General features: G+C 48.8%; 2 protein-coding genes across 2 annotated transcripts in view; one reads left to right on the top strand and one right to left on the bottom strand.

Annotated features, from left to right (window-relative positions):
• SGPL1 (sphingosine-1-phosphate lyase 1) overlaps positions 1-7196 on the top strand; it is a 30827-nt gene extending 23631 nt beyond the window's left edge. Inside the window, exons 8-14 of the mRNA XM_068416660.1 lie at positions 664-769; positions 1256-1354; positions 2403-2552; positions 2775-3013; positions 3665-3811; positions 4820-4940; positions 5039-7196. Of these exons, the coding sequence (XP_068272761.1) occupies positions 664-769; positions 1256-1354; positions 2403-2552; positions 2775-3013; positions 3665-3811; positions 4820-4940; positions 5039-5179 (1003 nt within the window). The 3' untranslated portion in view covers positions 5180-7196. The remainder of the gene's footprint in view (positions 1-663; positions 770-1255; positions 1355-2402; positions 2553-2774; positions 3014-3664; positions 3812-4819; positions 4941-5038) is intronic.
• Positions 7197-8965: 1769 nt separating this feature from the next.
• Positions 8966-13435, bottom strand: PCBD1 (pterin-4 alpha-carbinolamine dehydratase 1). The gene is made up of 4 exons (XM_068416686.1): positions 13382-13435; positions 10539-10670; positions 10100-10180; positions 8966-9548 (listed from the first exon to the last, which is right to left on the bottom strand). The coding sequence occupies exons 1-4, from the start codon at positions 13382-13384 to the stop codon at positions 9450-9452; spliced, it is 315 nt and encodes a 104-aa protein (XP_068272787.1). The 5' UTR covers positions 13385-13435; the 3' UTR covers positions 8966-9449.
• Positions 13436-18870: the final 5435 nt, after the last annotated feature.

The following is an 18870-nucleotide window of genomic DNA, read 5'->3' on the forward strand; positions in this document are numbered from 1 at the left end:
GCTGCTCTTTTCTAGATGGTGCATCAAAAATGTTTCTCTGGTTAATTGCTTACAGGGGGAAAACGGAGAGATGAAACAGTAGTGTTCATCTTCTGCTGGATTCCTGTGGTTCTTTTCTTCCCTCTCTAACATTTTTGCATGCTATTAAAGGCCCTGATAAAGATATGATGCCTCAGAAAACAAGATTAAGGCTGTTCAGCCACTGCCATTAAGGATGTGAGACAGCAAATATTATGTGTATTTATGCTGCTCCTTCCCTTTATGTTATCATATGCCCCTCTCAGGGAGGGTAGCTGATTGGAGAGGGTACAATATTGTCTGATATGACAAGAAATCAGCTTTCTTGGGTACTCTGGTTCATAGAAGACCATGCAGTGGAACAGAATTACTTTAATAGGTTTTGTCTGGGTTGTTCAAGATCGAGTGTCCATCGTTTTAGTTCAGAACAGCGTGCAGCCTCTCGTCCGTCCCAGAGAGCATTTTCCCCAACTTTTTTCAGTCTGTATGATTTTTTTCCTAGTTGAAACATGCAGTTGGCCTGTTTGTGACCTCTCTGTCACACAGAAGTATCTACAGGTTGAATTCTTTTGCTCTTTCCCCTCCTGTTCACGGTAAGGCTTAGATGCTGTCTGAGTTGACATATGCCAACTGTTACTTTTCTAGATTGGTCCCCGTGAGCGCTCACGCAGCGTTTGACAAGGCAGCACACTACTTTGGACTGAAGTTAATTCACATCCCGTTGACCAAGGCCATGGAAGTGGATGTTCAGGTATCGCTTTAGGCAGCATGGCACTCTCTTCTGTGGGAAATTAGCGTCGTACAGTAAATAGCAAGAAATCTACTTATCCAGGTGGCAAGTCAGTGGATAGAGAGGGATGAATGCTTCCTGGAAATAAGGAAAAAGGGCAGGAGTAAGTAAATGCCTATCATTGTGGATAAGGTTTTGTTTGAAATAATCGGATGCAAACAATCCCCTTTTCCTGTGTGATTCATCTAGAATAAAATAATTTATGTATTTCAGAAATAGCCCCAGATTTCAGATGAGGGCAAACAAAAGTGTTGTAGTGTTTTCAAGTGGATGAGTTAAATTATTTGGTTGATATCTGCTGATTCTTGTACCTCATTGCTTTGCTTTTTACAGGCTTTTGTGTGATGGTTTTTAAGACAGACGCTGCATGTTTTCACTGTTTATCTTTTCTGGCAGGGTGGCACTTGGTAAATGGGATGTGAGCATCTTCTCTCTTTAAATCTTCAGGCAATGAGGAGAGCTATCTCGAAGAACACAGCCATGCTGGTCTGCTCTGCTCCCCAGTTCCCACATGGAATTATGGACCCAATTGAAGAGGTGGCAGAGGTAGGACGCCCCTGGGACTTCTGGGTGCTGTAGCAATAAAACCAGCATGTCCTTCTGTAAAAGAGGAGTAGAGGGGTCCCAGGATGCCAACCAGTGAATCTGGTGGGAGGAGCAGAGTGGTTGGGAGGGTATTACTGCCCTTAAATCAGGTGTTAACCAACAGCAGGGTATGTACGACACAGTTAGGAAGTGAGGAGGAATACGGGACTGTTTTCTTGCGCTCTGTAACTGCCGTGGGAGGGTGGGCTTTAAATACCAGAAGTAACTCTGAGCGTTGTCATAAAGCTGTTTGCGTGGGGCTGGATTTTGGACTTGAGCTGGTGCATGTGGTGTGTCACGGCAAGGCAAAGCAGCAAGCCTTCTGCACGTGCTTTGTCTCTGAACTCTTAAGTCTGTGCCGTAAACTTCGGCTGTAACTGAAGGTATGTATTGGGTATGTGACTTAGAGCTCAGCTGCACCCACTGTGAGACCAGCCAGAAGGGCTCACTCTTTGATATCTGAGAGGAAATAACAGCAAAATAGTCCACCTGGTAAAAAGGCTTTGATTGAGGTTGCAAACTTGGTGCAGAAGTCAGAGGATTGTGTGGAGGGAGTAGGATTCAAAGGGCTGGGATCTCGTCCTTCAAACACGCCTCTTGATTTTTCTCTCCGTGCTCCAGTTCTTTATTTTGTGTGTAACCAGCCAGGGCCTCTGACCTTATTTTCATTTGATTCACGCCCCTACACTTTATTGCGGATACTCCTTTCAGACCAAGCTGTAATATCTCTTTGGCAAACAGCAGCAAACTGCCAAAATGTGATGTTGTTTTTCCTCTTACTGGCATTCTTCAAATACGTGGAAGGCAGAAGGCATCCCACAAGTAGCCAGCCCTTCCAGATCTCATATCCTCAATGGCTTGAGAGTGGCATGACGCTCCAAAAGGGTCCAGGAAACATTTAGTTGTGAAATCCAGAGTCCATTTTGGTGACTGGAGTTTGGGTGCCCCGACCACATTGTTTTCTTGTCTGATTGCACGTTGCTCACCAGAATCTCTCGTTCACACGCAGCTTGCGGTGAGGTACAAAATCCCCTGCCACGTCGATGCCTGCCTGGGTGGTTTCCTCATTGCTTTCATGGACAAGGCAGGGTTCCCTCTGAAGCGGCTGTTTGACTTCCGTGTAAAAGGTGTGACCAGCATTTCTGCTGATACCCACAAGGTAAGGAGGAGTGGGGAGCAATTCCTGATGCCATCCATGTCTTCAGACATTTCTGCTCTATGTGGAGGAGTGTTGAAGTGCCGGGGTGAGGGCTGCCCTGTTGAGATGCTTTGTGCAACGCACCAAAGTACGGGCAAGTGGGATCTTGGTGATGGCACACAGTGCTTGAATGTGTTCCTGTGCCCTCCTGCTGCTTTTTAATGCTTTCTGTACCCCTTGCAGTACGGCTACGCTCCCAAGGGCTCCTCAGTGGTGCTGTACAGCGACAAGAAGTACAGGAGCTACCAGTTCTTTGTAGCACCTGACTGGCAAGGGGGCATATACGCCTCCCCCTCCGTGGCAGGCTCCAGGCCTGGTGGAATCATAGCCGCGTGCTGGGCAACTCTGATGCACATAGGGGAATCGGGCTACATTGAGGCTACGAAGAGGATCATTAAAACGACTCGTTTCCTCGAATCAGAGTACGTGCATGCCTTAGTGTTTTGATCACACTCTTTAACCCCCTTCTGGACTCCTTCTCCCAAACTGCTTTGTTTGTCTTGCAATGTTGTCACCTCCCCGCTTTGGAGAAGCTGTAACGTGTTACCTGCTGGGCAGGGATCCACCGGGCACTTACGGGAGAAGATGCTTTGTTTATGCCCAGGTTGCTGCCCTGTGCCAGATAGGTGAGAGGCACAAGAGAGGAGGAGTGCAGGCATCTTTATTTAGCTGACTTTGCTTTGAGAGGTTCTTCTGCCTCAGCCATGGCTGAGGGGGAATCTGGAAGGACTTACTGAAGGTGATGAAAAGGGTTGTGCTCTCCCTTGTTGGGAGTGCTTGTGTTGCTATGTGAGCTGATAAACTGATCTTCTCTGCTACTCTGTCTGCCCTTCCCTCTCTGTCCTCCCTGTTTTCCATTTTTCTCCTGAATTTACTTCACCTCAGGGCCTCTGATGACTTGAGTCCTCTTGCAAGTCCCAATGGCCTGGGCTGGTTGCGTGATTTTTTTGGTGGGGATGTGCTGTCATCTGTTCCCTTCTGTAGCTTTTCCTTTAAGGCTACAGATAGATGGACAGAATGTCTGGCCCCTGTAACCCTCATTGGTCGCTTCTTTTCTCCTTTTTCTTTCTCAGATTGAGAAAAATTGACAGCATCTTCATTTTTGGGAAACCTGAGGTGTCTGTTCTCTCCATCGGTTCAGACACTTTCGACATTTATCGATTATCTAATTCCTTAGCTGCAAAAGGATGGAACTTAAATGCCCTACAGTTCCCATCAAGGTGAGTTTGTGGAGACCAGTGGAGTGATGTGCATAGTCAGGGTGTGCAAGATGGTTGTCTTCAGGCCATGTAGCTCTCTTGAGGCTCTGTTCTCTCCAGAGAAGGAATTACTTTTGTAATTGCTGATACATAGTAGTTACTACAGTGAGGATGAGGAATAGTAATTTTAATGAGCCTGGCAGAGGACATATCTGAGGGTTCTTTTCTATTTACTTCTGTCTAATACACGCAGAAAAAATATCAATAGCCAGGGCTTTATCTCATGTTAGCTCTCTGAGGGTTTGTAGATGTTATTTATCTATTTTTAGTATCTTCCTGCTGCCCACTGAAGATGAAGGTAATTGAAAGAACAGTGAAGGGCTGATCATTTTCAGTGATCTTTCCAGCCTGGTGTAAAATGGATGTTTATCAGCGAGTTTCCTTGAGTGGGTAGTTGTTGGTTTTCTGTGGGTAAAAGGGGCAAATGCTCTCAGATGTTGCTGCACTGAAAAAATTTTGGACTTGCAGTTAGCATGAAACGAAGTCTAGAGAGCCGAAGCGATAGCTCAGAGGTGCGAGTAGCCCTCTTCCTTCTGGTGGATGCTAACTTCCATGCTGTGGGTGGCTGATGGCTCATCTAGGCTGGAGAGGAAGGGGAGGGAAACGATGACAAGGATCACCATGCTTGCAGGCGGCTGCATTTTTCTCACCAGAGGTACCTGGAATGAGGTGAGAAAATTCTAGGCCTTTAACAACGTACGGTGAAGTCAGGAAGGGAGGAGGAGCTGCCGTTTTGCAAAAGAAGAGCTGAACTCTCTGCAGCTTGGTTCTAGCAAGTATTTTGCAGAGATTACCTTTAAATGGAAGGGAGTGTATTGTCTTCTCTCAATATAACATTTCAGTAGTATAATAAGGAGATACATGAGTGTCACTTGCCAGGGAAGGAGTAAATTGGTGTTGGTCAGTAGAAGATGTGGAGCTGTACGTACTTGAGATGGTTAATCTCTCCCCTCTCCCCTGCCTGCCCAGCATTCATCTCTGCATTACACAGCTGCACACAAAGTCCGGTGTTGCTGAACAGTTCCTGAAAGATGTCAGAGACAGCATTGAGGAGATCATGAAGGACCTCAACGCCAAGACCACAGGCATGGTAAGTCAGCCAGCGTATAGTGAGAGTGTATTTCGGGTGAGCATGTTTCTCTGATGGCATTAAGGATCCTATGTAACGACCTCCTCTTCTCTGCTTAGGGAGCCATCTATGGAATGGCCCAGTCCGTCCCAGACAGGAGCTTGGTAGCGGAGATTTCTCAGGCGTACTTGGACGGCCTCTACAGCACGGATGTTCCTTGCAGTGAAAAGCACATGAACGGCTCTCCTGGCCACCACTGACTGTAGTGCGACGATTGGTGCCTTGCCAACTAGCACTGGTAGTGGTTCTAAAGGTTTCCTAGGGAAAGAGATTGCAGTAAGCCTTTGTTCCTACAATTGCAGGTCTGATGGCAGCTTGATCTTGAAAACTTCCTTCCCTGTCTTAGTCTGTTCTGAAATCTCCATTATTTTCATGCCCAACTTGAGTTTTAGGGCTTTTCTTCCCTTCCTCCTGATTTTCACCATGACTATTGATGGTGAATTGAATGTCCATTCCACAACTCCAAATTCCTCAGGTACTCTGCGTGTCACTTCATTCCTTGCTGTTTCTTCTCCTCAGACCTGGTATTTGGCCGATGTCCAGCCAAGTGTTAGATTTCAGTTCTCGTTTTGCGTTCCAAAGCTTCAATCTTTCCCAGAAGTTGAAGGTAGAAACTAAATTGAATATTTTGTTTTCTTTTGAGTATTCCTCCAAGCTACTGCATTTAACAGACTGTGCCGGGAGCCAATAAATTGGCAAAGGAAAGATGGTCATGTACTCTTTTTGAAATCCCCTCTGGAGAGCTCAGTGAGACTGCAATCAATATCTGCTGAGGGGGGGGAAAAAACACAACACAAAATCCTTTCCTGGGATCTCTTGGTTTGAATAACAGCAGAAATAGAAACAAACGGGTGGTGTAGGGAGAGGAACTGGATGGTACTGAAAACCTAGGTACACAGTAACTGTTTTGCTTCCCTGCCTCTTGTAGAAGACATGCATTTACCACCTAGAGTGCTTGTTGTACCTCGCACAATTCTGGAGGGATGTGCAAAACAGTGCTTTCACTGTTCATAACTTGAAGGTTTTGCACTATCTCCCAATGCTGTAGTAGAGTCAGTCAGGCCCTGGCGTGTGTCCTGGCTTAGGGACTTCATGTGCAAACGGATGGCGCCAAAGCTGACCTTTTTTTTACCACGATCTCTTAGTGTAAAAAGGTGACTTTTCTAGTAGTAATCTCTGCTCTTTGCACTGATTCTTTTAAGGCACGTTCTCAAAAGGGCATTCACCAGTGTGCCTTAATGCTTCTCTGGCTTTTTATTTGTGGGTCGCCAGGGAGGGCTTGAGGGTTCAGCTGTTGATGGCAGCGTTTGCTGCCGTTGTTTCCTTATGGTACTATACTGAAAAAAAACCTCAAGGGCAGACTGGCCTCAGAGAAAGTATGCTTGTGTACAAGGTAGAATAGTAGTTGTATTGAGCTGAGACCCCTTCACAGTATTACAAAGATGCTGGTATAGCTCTGAAGAGGTAGATGATAGGGTGCAGCAAGTTGGGGGTATTCAAGCCTTGGGCGTATGGCTCACCCTTCCTATTTTTCTCCGCTGTTTTTACAGTGAGAGAGATTTCCCCGTGCAGCTTGAGGCAGTTGTGGCCTTAAGGACAAGCTAGCATCTCTTGAGTTATTAAACAGGTGTGGAGTTACTCCTGCAAGGCTTTCCCATGTGTTTCCTCTCAGCTCTTTGCATGCTGCTGAGAGTTTCCTGGGCAGAGTTCAACACTTGGGAGAAGGCTTCGTGCCACATCTGCAGAGTCTTGTGCAGGGCACCTGAAGGCATCTGTCTCTCTGCTGTAGTGGGCTTGTTAGCCCGGAGCTGACCCTCGCTGGCCTAACACAGCTGAAGCACACACTTGCACAATAATTACACCGAATGAGAAGGTCACTTACCAGCCACTGCACAAACCCCTGCAGCAGCCTTTAGCCCGGTGATTGTGGGAAGAATACTTGCTTTTTAACAGGTTTATTCTCAGTGCTAGGAGACAAAAGTATTTTGGCCATCTGCCCTTAAATTGGTGACTTCATATGCATGTCTCTGAGCCCTTTTGAAAACATCGCGTTTGAATCGCCTGATAGTCTCTTGATGGTGTTACCAGCTCTGGCAGTCAGCCTTTATGTTGGACCTGTTTATTCTGTTAACGTCTTGCCAATGTGACCATTGCCACATCTCTGCTGTACTTTGGAGACAGTCTTAAGTGTCTGGCTACTGTGATGGTTCTCTTTTGAACCGAGATTTAAAAAAACAAAACAAAAAAGGGAGGTACTCTTTTTGTTTCTGCTTTAAAAGAAAGGGGGGGATGGATTGGGGTGGGGTTAAGGAGAGGAAAACTCCCTTCTCTTCCCTGGTTGCATTCTCCTCCGAGAAGTAGATGGATCTAACAGATCAGTGCTCCATTTCACATTTTTGGATGTATTTGAAGATGTTATTTGTAAGTCAATGTATTCCATTCTGGGCTTCACTTACTAGTAATATTTGTGGGTTTAATTATTTTATGTCTATTTGTTCTATACTGTAAATGTAATCTTCTGGTCAGGAATAGGCCACTGTAATTTACCGGTGTGTAGTCTTTATTGATCCTTGTCGTCTAACATGTAATCTGCATCTCCTTTATCACACCAAATGTTCTTAGGAAAACGGTGCAATTAACAGGCTGTGTAATTATTTAAAAGGCAAAAAAGAATTTTATGGACTGGATTATGATCTGAAACTGGATGGTACTTTAGACCTGGAGGGATCTTTGCGACTATTGATTCCTGCGAGATTTCTCACCTGTTGGGTTTTCCAAGCGAGACGCTAAATTTGTGGCTTGTACAAAGCACTCCCAAGGGATTTGCGTGCTCTTAGGTACTAGACTGAAGAATATCCAATGGGATGGACCAAGAAGAGGTGTGTCTTCATGCCATGGATTTCATCTGCACTTTCCTGATGACTTGGGGGAGGGGGGAGTGGAAGCGCTGCGTACAACACAACAATACCTTGCCCAATAAATACACATTGACTTTTTAATGAACAAATGGGACTGAGTTCATCTGAAGGCAGTATTCTGTATCGCTCTCGTTTGCTGCTGTAAAACTGTAGGCTGAAATAGCTGAAGAGATGGTGAAAATGGGCCTAGTTTGTATTAAAATGGTGCATTTAGCTATCTAGGCTCATTGAGCTCTTGTTTTTGTTTCAATGCTCATTTGAATGAACGGGGACCTGTTGCTCCTGGTCTTTGCTCATGTGCAGCCTAGTCTGTGGCAGGGAAAATGGTTTATGAATCTTACTGACTCTGCCCGAGGGCTGCTCTTTTATTCTGTCAAGATAAGGGTGGTGTCCGTGGCTACGTCTTGTGTGTGATGTTCAAGGATGCTGAAAATTGTCATTTAAGAGCTATGGGTTTTCTCTTAATACCTCATAGAACTTTAAATGGTTAAAAAAAAACAACCTGAATTGGGTGTTTGTAGTATTTCTCCCAGAGTGTTTTGCTGAAAGCAACTTCTGTTGGTTTCACAGCAAATTGTTCTTGTTATACTGAAAATGCAGCAGTTTGGCTGCAGACTCCCTGAGTGTCAAGATCATTGTGTTTCTGGAGTGAAGCTCTCACACCACCAAATCCACCTAGAACCTCTTTTGGGAGGTATCCCACCGTAAGCAGCCCCTGGCCCCCTGTGCTGCTCTCGTGCCTGTTGGTGTGCCTTCCCTGTGTTGTGCCTTGGCCGGGGCACACTGCTGATGTGAGCACAAGCGGTTTTTATCTGATCTGCTCTGGCTTTGATAATCTCATTCTCTTTCAGACCCCCTTCACTTTGAGGTGCAGACCTGCGAAGGCACGTGCTAGTTCTCTGCATTTTCCATGGCAGAAGCACCTTCTTGAGAGCAGTCAGGCCAGGTCCTGCCTTGGGAAAACCTGTTGGTGTAATTTTGACAGTGAGGCCTCCTTCCAAACTGACATCAGGTTAACCAAGACCTTTATTGTAAACATCTGCAGTTGGTATCCTACTGAAGGCCGGTTACAGTTGGGGTGAGATCACATAATACTGCTAGAGAGAGGTTACAGTAATAACCACATTGCACATCACAGTTGCTGGTATGTTACAGAGAAACCAAAGGGTTCATGTACCATGTTTTAGGCAGAATATTCCAGTAGGTAAGAAGCAATAACAGAGTGGCTGGATGGGGTCAGGCTCTGGGAAGATTTACTGGTGTGATTGTGTAACACGACTCCTGGTAAAAGGGCCAGCGGTTTGCGGGCTGGTAGCGCACAGCTAACGAAGGGTTTAAGAGTGGAAGCGGTGAGATCAGAGATGGATGTATGCACAGTGAACCAGTGCTCCATCCATCTGAGCTGCAGCGGGGAGCTTGGCATAGCGTTAGGCAGTCGGGATCCAGGAACTGGCTTGGAAGTGGGAGAAGGCTCTAGGTGCAGCCATCCAGGCGAGGTGTGGGTTGTGGCAGCGGCAGAGCTGATTTTTTGGCTTCATGTGTGTCTCTCTAGTCAGGAGAGAGAAGCTGCAACCTGCTCGATGAAGCTGGCCAAGTTGATGTCTCGCTCCGATAAGCCTCCACACTCATGGGTGCTCAAGGTGATGTGAACCTAAACCAGACAGACAGACCGACCAAGCGTTGCTGGCAGAAAGAGCAGGAACCATTTCCCTCAGTGCTGCAGACAGTTCGCACCTGATGAGGCAGGTAGCACTGTTACTTTCTCCAGACTTGTTAGCAAAATTTCCCAGGGTGGGGAGAGGTGGTCTGGTATTTTGCTTGGTTTTCTCCTTCCTACAGCTTGTTCTGGCCACAAGCTGTCACTGCCACCCTGCCTTGGTCGCAGCAGCCAGCTGTGCCCACTTTTCAACTCGCTCTTTCTCCAGAAGCTTTTCCCCTTGCTGCGACTTCAGATACAGATTTAAAAAAGCAGCCCTGGTGCCAGCCTAAAGGCAGCTACTGCTCAGCTGGGCAGGTTAGAAACGGGGGAGGAAAGGATCTGTAGGTGATAGCTGTAGGCTGACTGTGGTGTGCCAAGGGAATAGCATCTGAGGAAAGAGGTCCCACTGATCTGAACAGCACTTGCTGCTGTTGTTTTATGCCTCACAAAAGGGATGTGTTCCCTGAAGAGCTCTGGTTGCCCCCACCGTCCCTCTTTCTTACCTTATTGTACACATTGAACCATTCGGGGTGGTGATCCAGTTTTTCTGCCTGTAGAGCCACTCTAGTCATGAAGCCAAAGGCCTGCCCAGTGGAGTAAGAAGAAAAGTTAGCTCTGAACCATTTACCCTGCAACATATTGTTTTTCACCCCATTGCTATTGATTTTACACCATATGTTTGTAGGTAACCCAACCAAATGCAAAGCCTGGGATGTTCTTTGTCTTTGTTGGGGTTATCTATGGGTTTTCCTCTTTTTGGGGAGCTTTCCCTAGACAAACCACTTGCTGGGTTGAGCACTTTGGTGTCTTGGGTGGGTTATTTTGCTCAGCCATTACATTTCAGGAGAAACACGGAGGGAAGTCCCTCCTTGCAGATGGGACTCCCTGCTCTGCAAACCAGGTCTCCAGTGTTGTAAAACTCTGTACCATCGGTGCTCATACCCGGTTGAAGTCCTTGAAGTGGAACTCTTTGAAGATGGCGTCTCTGCCTTCCACCTCGTTCCACCCCACGGCTCTCAGGTTTGGCAGCAGCTGCTCCCTCTCCTCCGCGCTCAGCCTGTGGGCTTTTCCTGCCTGCCACCACAGAAAGGAAAGGGAAGAGGAGCAGATCAACATGGCAGAGGTAGGATGAAGCAGATGTTCAAAGCATCCCATGGGTTGTGGCGTACAGGTCCATGGAGACAGCTGCAGACTGGGTAGGAGGGTTAGAGTGTGTGTGCGGACCTGAATTGGGGGGTGCTGATAATAGGGGATATCAGTGCTGTCTTCTGCTCCCTGCCCTGGGTACATCCTAGATCAAGTGAAGCCCAGCTTGTCGCTTTTGTCCTCTGCATCACCTACCACTTTACCAGTGGTAAATGATGGCTGTGTGAGGTTAAGCTCCCAAAGACATTACATATTTGCTGGAAAAAAAAACCCTGAAACTCAGTGAAGGCTTCTAGAAGTGAGAATTGCTTCCTTTCGAGGTTCATGAAGTACCTTCCCGAAGCGGGAGGGCTTTATTGCAGGTCATCTGCGCTGGAAGCCTGCTTTAGAGGAGAAAGAAGTGGTGTGAATCAGAGAGATGAGTCACTAAATTGGAGTTCAGCTGCTTTTCCCTTTCAGTCTCCCTTATGTTGCGATGGAGTTTAAGAGGCTGTTTCTGTCTGAGTAACAAAGGGCAGAGGGAGGGATTGTGATTTAGCATTGTCTGCCCCTCTTGGGCAGAGCTGCTGTTATTTGTTTTTTAGAGGGGGGGAGCAGCAGTTCTTGGCTTTGGGGAGTGAATATGGGCACAGATGGAACTAAAATGGAGTTCTTGGGGATGGGGGATACCCGAGTCAGCCTGTCTTCTGGCTCAGTGGGGATGGCAGGAGTGAGTGTGGAAGGGTGTCGCTCTATTTAAAAGATTATGTTCTGGCAATTCTTTCCTAGTGGAAAGAAGGCAAATCGTCCTTTCCTATAGTTCATCTACTCACAGGCTGTACAAAACTAAACAGGCAGCCGTGGAGCTGATTTTTTTTGTGGTTGTGCATGTTTTGAGGAAGATTGGGAAGATTATGCCCTATTCCCATGTTACTGGGTCTGGTAAGCCATCGGGCCGTGTGGCTGCCTACCTGTCTGCGTAGCCGTGACCCTTTATGCTTAGAGAAGGCTGTCAGGTGCAGAGCGCGTCATGAAATGGAGAGTGCCAAGGTGCACGCTGAACCTTAGCTCAGGGGTGACGGGGTGGGATGGTTCCCATGCCCCTGGCATCGCAGCTACGTGCTCTCCCTCTTGCGTGATGTTTAGGGAGAGCCTTTCTCACCGGTGCGTGTTCCAGCCTCGCTGCTAGGGTGCAAACCACCCGTCCCACCCTTCAGTTTGTGCGGCATTTTGGATGGTCCCCTGCCAGCCCCGGCTCCGCCACCCTGCTAATGTCAGCCGTGTCCCTTCCTGAGCTCTGGGTTTGGAGGGAAGGTAGTGAGTAAACACGGCTCAGCACAATAAACCCTCAGCCGTTGCCCTTCCGCGCTGATGGCGTGATAAGCCGGGTGCGGGTAGCTTAGCAACTGGATAACGTGGGGACAGAGGCTGGCCCTGCACGGGGCCGCTGGCAGGGGGGCACCTGGGGGGGCTCTGGGAGCGGCCTAGGGGCTGTGCCAGGTTTTGGGGCCAGGGGCTGAAAGCTCCTGCTCGTGTATCGGTGCTAAAGAGAGGAAAGGCTGCGTAAAGCTGGAGCTGTTGCTTGCCTGGAGCGGAGGGGTATGGATGCAGGGGGCTGGGTGCTGAGCCAGCCTCCCCTGAGCAGAGCAAGAAACCAGGCTGCTTGGAAGGGACGTGGCTTAATTGTTCTCTGAACCCTTTTCTGCGTTGTGGCTACATGGGAGGTTGGGCCCCGGGGCTTTTTCCAGGCCCAGCTCCTCTCTGAGAGCCCAGCACCAGCGGGAGGCATGGCCAGGCTGACGTTTGGCCAATGGACCACACAAAAGCCAGTTCCTCTGGCTGTGTCCTGTGATGGCGAGCCCTCTGCCCGGAGCACCCTCCGTGCCCTCCACCCTGCTCCTTGTCCCCTCCCTCCTTCTCCACCCCAGCCTGCTGCCATTGTCAGTATGGCATGTTAATGCTTTCATGTGCATTTACTCCTTTAAAACACACTCTTCTCATTAGGGAAACTTAATTATATTGTTTTCTTTTGCTGGCTCTCAACTGCCAAGGCACTGGGATTTTTTTCTTGTTTTCTAGCAGGAAACTGAGTATATGCATTGTGCAAGCGAGGCAAAGGGACCAGCATGGGAAACTGGGAGAGCTTTGGGCTTTCTGGAGTTGAAACAACCCTCTCTGCCCAAACTGACATCTTCCCTTTTAAGGGTGACTTAGGAGAAGGTAAAGGGGGACAGCCCTGGCGTCTGCAGGGCTGGAATGAGGTACGCCCCAAGGCCCATGGTCTTTTGCTCCTGTCCCCTCTGCTGCCATGAGAAAGCTCATTCCCAGCCCGGGTGGGTTGTGCAGGCGGAGCAGGCGTGGGGGTCGTGCTTGCCATGTGATATTTGAGTGGGGGTCGCGCTGGCAGCGCAGCCTTGCTGACGCAGACCCTTTCCCTCCCCCTCGCCGAGGAACCGAGCCCTGCGAGCGCTGGCTTTGGTAACTCGGCAGCAGCCGACGGAGCTGCCTGTGTTACTGATTAACCACAGCACGGAGCTCGGCTCCTTTCTGCCTTTCCTCCTGCCTCTTCTCAGGGGCTGGAGCTGCCGCTGAAGCCTTCCTGCCCCCGTCCTTTGCCACCGCCTGCGAAGTAACCGCCGGATTTCCCAGCAGCGACTTACCATCGCCCGCCGCTCTCCGTGGCCTCCGTCCCCGCTCCGGGCTGGGTGCTGCACGCCGTGCCGTACCGTAGCCCCGTGGAGCCTGTGGCTTGTCCGGGGTGGTGGGAGGCGTGGCGAGGGGGCCGGGTCCACCCACGACAAACTGCTGCCCGTGCTGCCTTTCCCAGCGGTCACCAGCCTGCAGGGCTCTGTGGGGCTTGGGGGATGCTAAAACAGGTTCACTTTGAACCCCTGCACGCCACAGCGGTGATGTGTCCACCCCTGAACCACCCACCCCTCGCCTGTAGGGTCACTTTTTTGACCTGTTGCACAAGGAAAAGGCAGAACAGGACGGAGAAGGGGCAGTTAAAGCCGGTGCTGCTGGCAACACATGTGATGAATGTGACAGTCGTCCTGGCTGAGCACACGTGTGCCCCCCAGCCCTGTGATCTCTCCCCAGCCTGGATTATATCGCAGCACATGGACCAAGAGCCGGGGTAGTGGGGGGATTGTGTGCAGCACAACACTTCCAAGCTTTTTTTTTAAGGTGTTTTCTCCCGTTGCTGAGGCAACCGTGTCTTCACAGACACCACGTGCTGCTCCCCGACCTGTGTTCACTCTCCAGGCCTGCCGTGTTTGTGCCCGTGTCCTGCAGCTCGTCGTTTGCTAAACCCACTCACACGATGGGCAATTTTCCAGTGCTGACAACAATTTTGTACCGTGCTGATGTACGTGGCAGACAGAAATTCAGCACCCCGCTATACCCTCATGGCTTTCTTTACCCTTGAAGCAGCTGATTCCGGAAATTTTTTAGTATAGTGTGACATACATCCCTTGTATATACTGTAGTGCACATTTTGTTTTCTACTGTTAGGATTTGTGGGTACCACAGAAATGATTTGTTTCTCCAGCAGGCAAGTTAGAGGGAAGCAAATTCTTTCTTTCCTTTTTTGCCCTCTATAGATTTGCTTGTCAGGGTAAGGAAAAGGAAAAATGAGCATCTTTTGTGTCCTGGGAGACCCTGAGTGCCTGTCTGGGGAGAAAAGACTTGGAGAGCAATACAGCACCTGAGAAACTAATTGTGTGCAGGTATGAAGCTGGAAGCTTTGATATGGATGAGAAGAAAAGGGGTGCTGAATGGTTTCCAGCAATGAAATCAGGAGGTGGGATTGTTTGTAAGGCTGGGAAAGGCCAGCAGAATATTTTCTTGGCATAAGTTTGAATTGCAGGACTGGCAGTTTCATCAGGACAGCCCAGCAGAAGCTCCCCTGTAAATAGTGGCATAAGCAGGAGGTAAAGGAAGCAACAATATTGTGGTGGAGATGCGGGTGCTGCAGATAACTGCTATGTTCAGGTGATCTCAGCTGCAGTTTAACCAAGAAAATGCAGTGGCTATTTTGATGATGGTGACTTGTCAGGGCCTCGAGTGTGCCATGGCTAGGTGACAGTTGGCCTCCTTATTGATTTGGAGATGGGAGGGGAAGCAAATACCCTATCTCTCACGGTACCCCACCTTCCCTCTGTTGCGTTCTTGTTCCAGCATAGCTGGGAGCTGATCCTATTTACTTTGCCAGTGCGCATGCTGCCAGCACAGGGCAACTGACAACACACCTCCGCTCATTAGAGGTGGGAATTTCTGTGGCTGGAGAACATCAGGAGAAAACCGATTAATTAGACTGTGTCTGCTGATTACCCAGCTCCTTTGTAATGGCATTTTCTCTCCTAGGTTATAAATCAAGCCTTAACCGCCAGCCTTACGTGTGAGATCTCTCGCACAGGGCTGTGCTTTTGCTGAGGTGTCAGCAGGGCAGTTGTGATTTTCCTCGGTCTATGGTGTGAAATTGTGGCTGGGGGGATCCTTTGGCTGACTCTGACACCCCTCTGCACAGCTTCAATTTATCTTTTTGAGATGGGACTCTTTACATTTCCTTTTAATGATTAATTGAGTGATGTTGGGCAAGGTGTGTTTGCTCAGAGGAGTTTGCAGTCCCGTGCTGGCTGCAACATGTGGCTGCGTGCAATCAGGTAAGAGATGTGGAGAGCGTGGTCCTTGCTGTGCTCAGGAGAGGGAAGCTCCCTGCAGGAACTTAGGACTCTCCAACACAGCAGCAAGTGGCTTTTTTTGGTGTTTTTTTTTGTTTGTGTGTTGTTTTTTTTTTTATTTCCCCCACATGGCTTGATTTTCTTTTTTTCTTTTATATTTCTTTATTTCCCCACAGTCTGTGCTGGCTCCTCACTTAACAGTATTAAAAATGTGCTCAATGTCATGGCTGTTAGCAGAGCCGCTGACTCCGCAGCGGGTTGTTTGCTGATGGCACTGGCAGAAGGAGTCTTTATCTCAAGCAAGGTGCAGTTACAGGGCTGGGTGTTTGTTTTATATTGTACTTTGGAAGAAGGGTGGGTGTCCTCCAGCACTGCATGGGAGGGGTTTGTGTGTCATGTTCAGGGGTAGTGGAGTCGCCATCCCTGGAGGTATGAGTAGATGTGGTGCTTAGGGATGTGGTTTAGTGGTGGACTTGGCAGTGCTGGGTTAACGGTTGGACTTGATGATCTTAAAAGTCCTTTCCAACCAAAACGATTCTATGATTTTATGACCCAGTGGGGGTTACTAAACAGAAAACACGCATCACGTGAAGATCTCCTGGGCTGAAAGTAGGTGAAGGCAGAAACAAGGAGAAGCTTCATTTCTGCTTGCTCTGTTCTTGCATTTTCCAGGTCTGCTTCTGGCTGCAGCTGGAGACAGGATCTGAACTAGATCCTGTGTCAGGCTGTCCCTGCTCCTTAGAGAAGGCCTTTAGAATCTTGGGTGTGCTGTTAGTTTGCTTTACCTTTAACTGATACACTTGGCTCTTCTTCAGGTCTGGCACCATCTGCTATTCTTCCTTCCCCCCATTCGGGAGGGAGAAGGGCGTGCTATGCTTCACCTCTTTTCTCTGAATGGGGAGACCCAGGGCAGGAGGACTGTTAGTAACCCACAAGATGGGGGAACAGATTTTTGCCTGGTGGGTACTGAATTGTCCATGAATATAGGCTTTGAGGTTGCTTCTGTGATGAGACTGAAACTCCTGTGTTACAGGCAGGAGGGAACAAGTGCTTAGTCAGCAGGGAAACAATTAACCAGCTGCAGTGCCTCAGGAATTCACCGGGAATACATTTTCAGAGTTTGCATCCATGCTAATGGCTTTTGAGCGAGTAGCTTGGGACAGAGTCACGATCTCCTGGTGAGCCTCAGCCCCCAAAGGGGGTTTTAAGCCAGGGTGGGCCAACCTCTTTCATCATTGACTGCTCCGCTGGTATCTGAAGCATTGCTCTTGTGGCACAATAGATTTAATTAAAGAGTTTGTTTAGCACTGGAGGGGATTTATGGCAGTTGTGACAAGTTTAAGTTGACAAAAGGGCCCAGTAAATAGAGATGAATCGTTAATTATTCCTGTGTGAGACTTCCTCTTGTAGCATCATTTTGTCAAAGTCAGTGAGGGCTGGGAATTGGCCTCACCACAATGAACAAAATAAATCAGAGGCTGATACAAATGGGGGCTACTCTGGTCTCCTCACACGATGCTTTAGGTAAAGGGCCTTGATGTCAGGCAGCGTGCAAGTACCCCTGGAGAAGGCTAGATGGAAAAAAATGGCAATAAAAGTGGCATGACCACTTCCAGTGTGTAGAAAATATGAGTACCAAAGTGGGAGACAACTGTGTGCAGGGCAGTGGAATACCATAGCATCTGGGAGAGAAGACGTTGCGTTGAAAGGACGTTTCGCAGAGGATGATGCAAACTTGAGTCCAAAATACCTGAGTGCACATTGCCACAGATGCCTTCTCCTGTGTCAAACTGGTGCTGGAAGAGACACCCCGTTGCTAACCATTGCATGGAGAAGCCTGGCATGAATTAGGTATGAAAACTCAAGAGTTGAGCCAGAATAATCCTGCTTTGGCTCTGTGTTTGTCCTTGAAATCAAGTGGCATGACAAAAACAAGGGCCGTGGGCCCTGGCATCTAACGTACTCCTGTGTCACAAGTCTTGTCCTCGAGGTCCCCAGGAGTTTGCTTCATGGTCTGTCATGGACAGCGGTGAGATCATGCAGTTTGCTGCCCTGCCAAGGTCACTTCGTTCCCTGCAACAGGATGCATTTGCCCTGGGGGAAGGTAATACATCAAAACTGCCTTCTCCCCACCCCTTGCTTTGTCCAGTCTGCTGATGGATTAATCATGTAGCTCGACTTCCCCGGGCACAGCTGGAGCCCGGTGCAAGGGAAACTTTGTGTATTCAGCTTGTTTCCTGACTTTCAGTCCAAATTTGAGTTTCTTTGCTAAACAGGTTGGATTTTCTGGCAAATTTGCAAGGGTCGTGGAGGGCGAGTACCTTGACGGATCTAGAAACCTTTCTCCCATCTTAAAGAGTGAGTTTTGCTCCTTGGTTATGTGGGGAGAGTTGGGCGCTGCATGTTAAGCAGCTGCTGTACAGCCACGTCTTGTCACTAGGGGTCAGGAAGATGCTGAGAAATGGGAGAGCTCCATGAAACTGCAGCCTCTGGCAGGAGGGCACAGGGTTGGGCCTCTCAGAAACCCATCTGATCGCAAAACCCAGGAGTGATCGCTGACATTATCAGCTCTGCTAAAGAGTGGCTGCGCTCAGCAAAGTGACTAGTGTGCCCAGGTGGCCAAGAAGGCCAATGGCATCCTGGCCTCTATTAGGAATAGTGTCTAGGAAAGGGTCTGTCTGTACAGACCTTTTATTAGGCAGGATTAGAAGGTAGGATTAGAGTGCCGGTCTGGGGAAGGGATCGTCCCTCTGTACTCGGCACTGGTGAGGCTGCACCTTGAATCCTGTGTCCAGTTCTGGGCCCCGCACTTCAAGAGAGATGTTGAGGTGTTGGAGAGAGTCCAGAGGAGGGCGACCAAGCTGGTGAAGGGTCTGGAGGGTCTGACCTCTGAGGAACGGCTGAGGGAGCTGGGGTTGTTTAGCCTGGAGAAGAGGAGGCTCCGAGGTGACCTTATTGCAGTCTACAACTACCTGAAGGGAGGTTGTAGCACAGTGGGAGTCGGCCTCTTCTCCCAGGCAACTAGCGCTAGGACAAGAGGACACAGCCTCAAGCTTTACCAGAGAAGGTTCAGGTTGGACATTAGGAAGCATTTCTTTTCAGAAAGGGTCATTAGCCATTGGAAGGGGCTGCCCAGGGAGGTGGTGGAGTCACCATCTCTGGAGGTGTTTAAGAAAAGGCTGGACATGGCACTTAGTGCCATGGTCTAGTTGACATGGTGGTGTCAGGGAACGGTTGGACTCGATGATCCCAGAGGTCTCTTCCAACCTGGTTGATTCTGTGATTCTGTGATTCTGTGATTCTGTGATTCTGTGACTCTTTCTTCAGCTGGACCTTCATGACCAAGTTATTTCTCGTGAGAAGCTCCTCCAGATCCTTTGATGTGCACCAAAGCATCATGGCGCTGCTGGGGCATGCTTGCCCGTAGATATGTAAGCACTGAGGGTGTCTCTCCAGCCAGGTTGCTA

This window comes from Nyctibius grandis, chromosome 20 (assembly GCF_013368605.1).
Source record: "Nyctibius grandis isolate bNycGra1 chromosome 20, bNycGra1.pri, whole genome shotgun sequence".
Taxonomy (NCBI): Eukaryota; Metazoa; Chordata; class Aves; order Nyctibiiformes; family Nyctibiidae; genus Nyctibius; species Nyctibius grandis.

What these genes read in the sequence shown, in the direction of transcription:
- PCBD1 (XM_068416686.1), bottom strand. An exon ending in ACTTCAAGGACTTCAACCGG is followed by an intron (nt 10,181 to 10,538) that starts GTATGAGCACCG and finishes TCCACTGGGCAG; the next exon opens with GCCTTTGGCTTCATGACTAG. An exon ending in GGTTCAATGTGTACAATAAG is followed by an intron (nt 9,549 to 10,099) that starts GTAAGAAAGAGG and finishes TGTCTGGTTTAG; the next exon opens with GTTCACATCACCTTGAGCAC.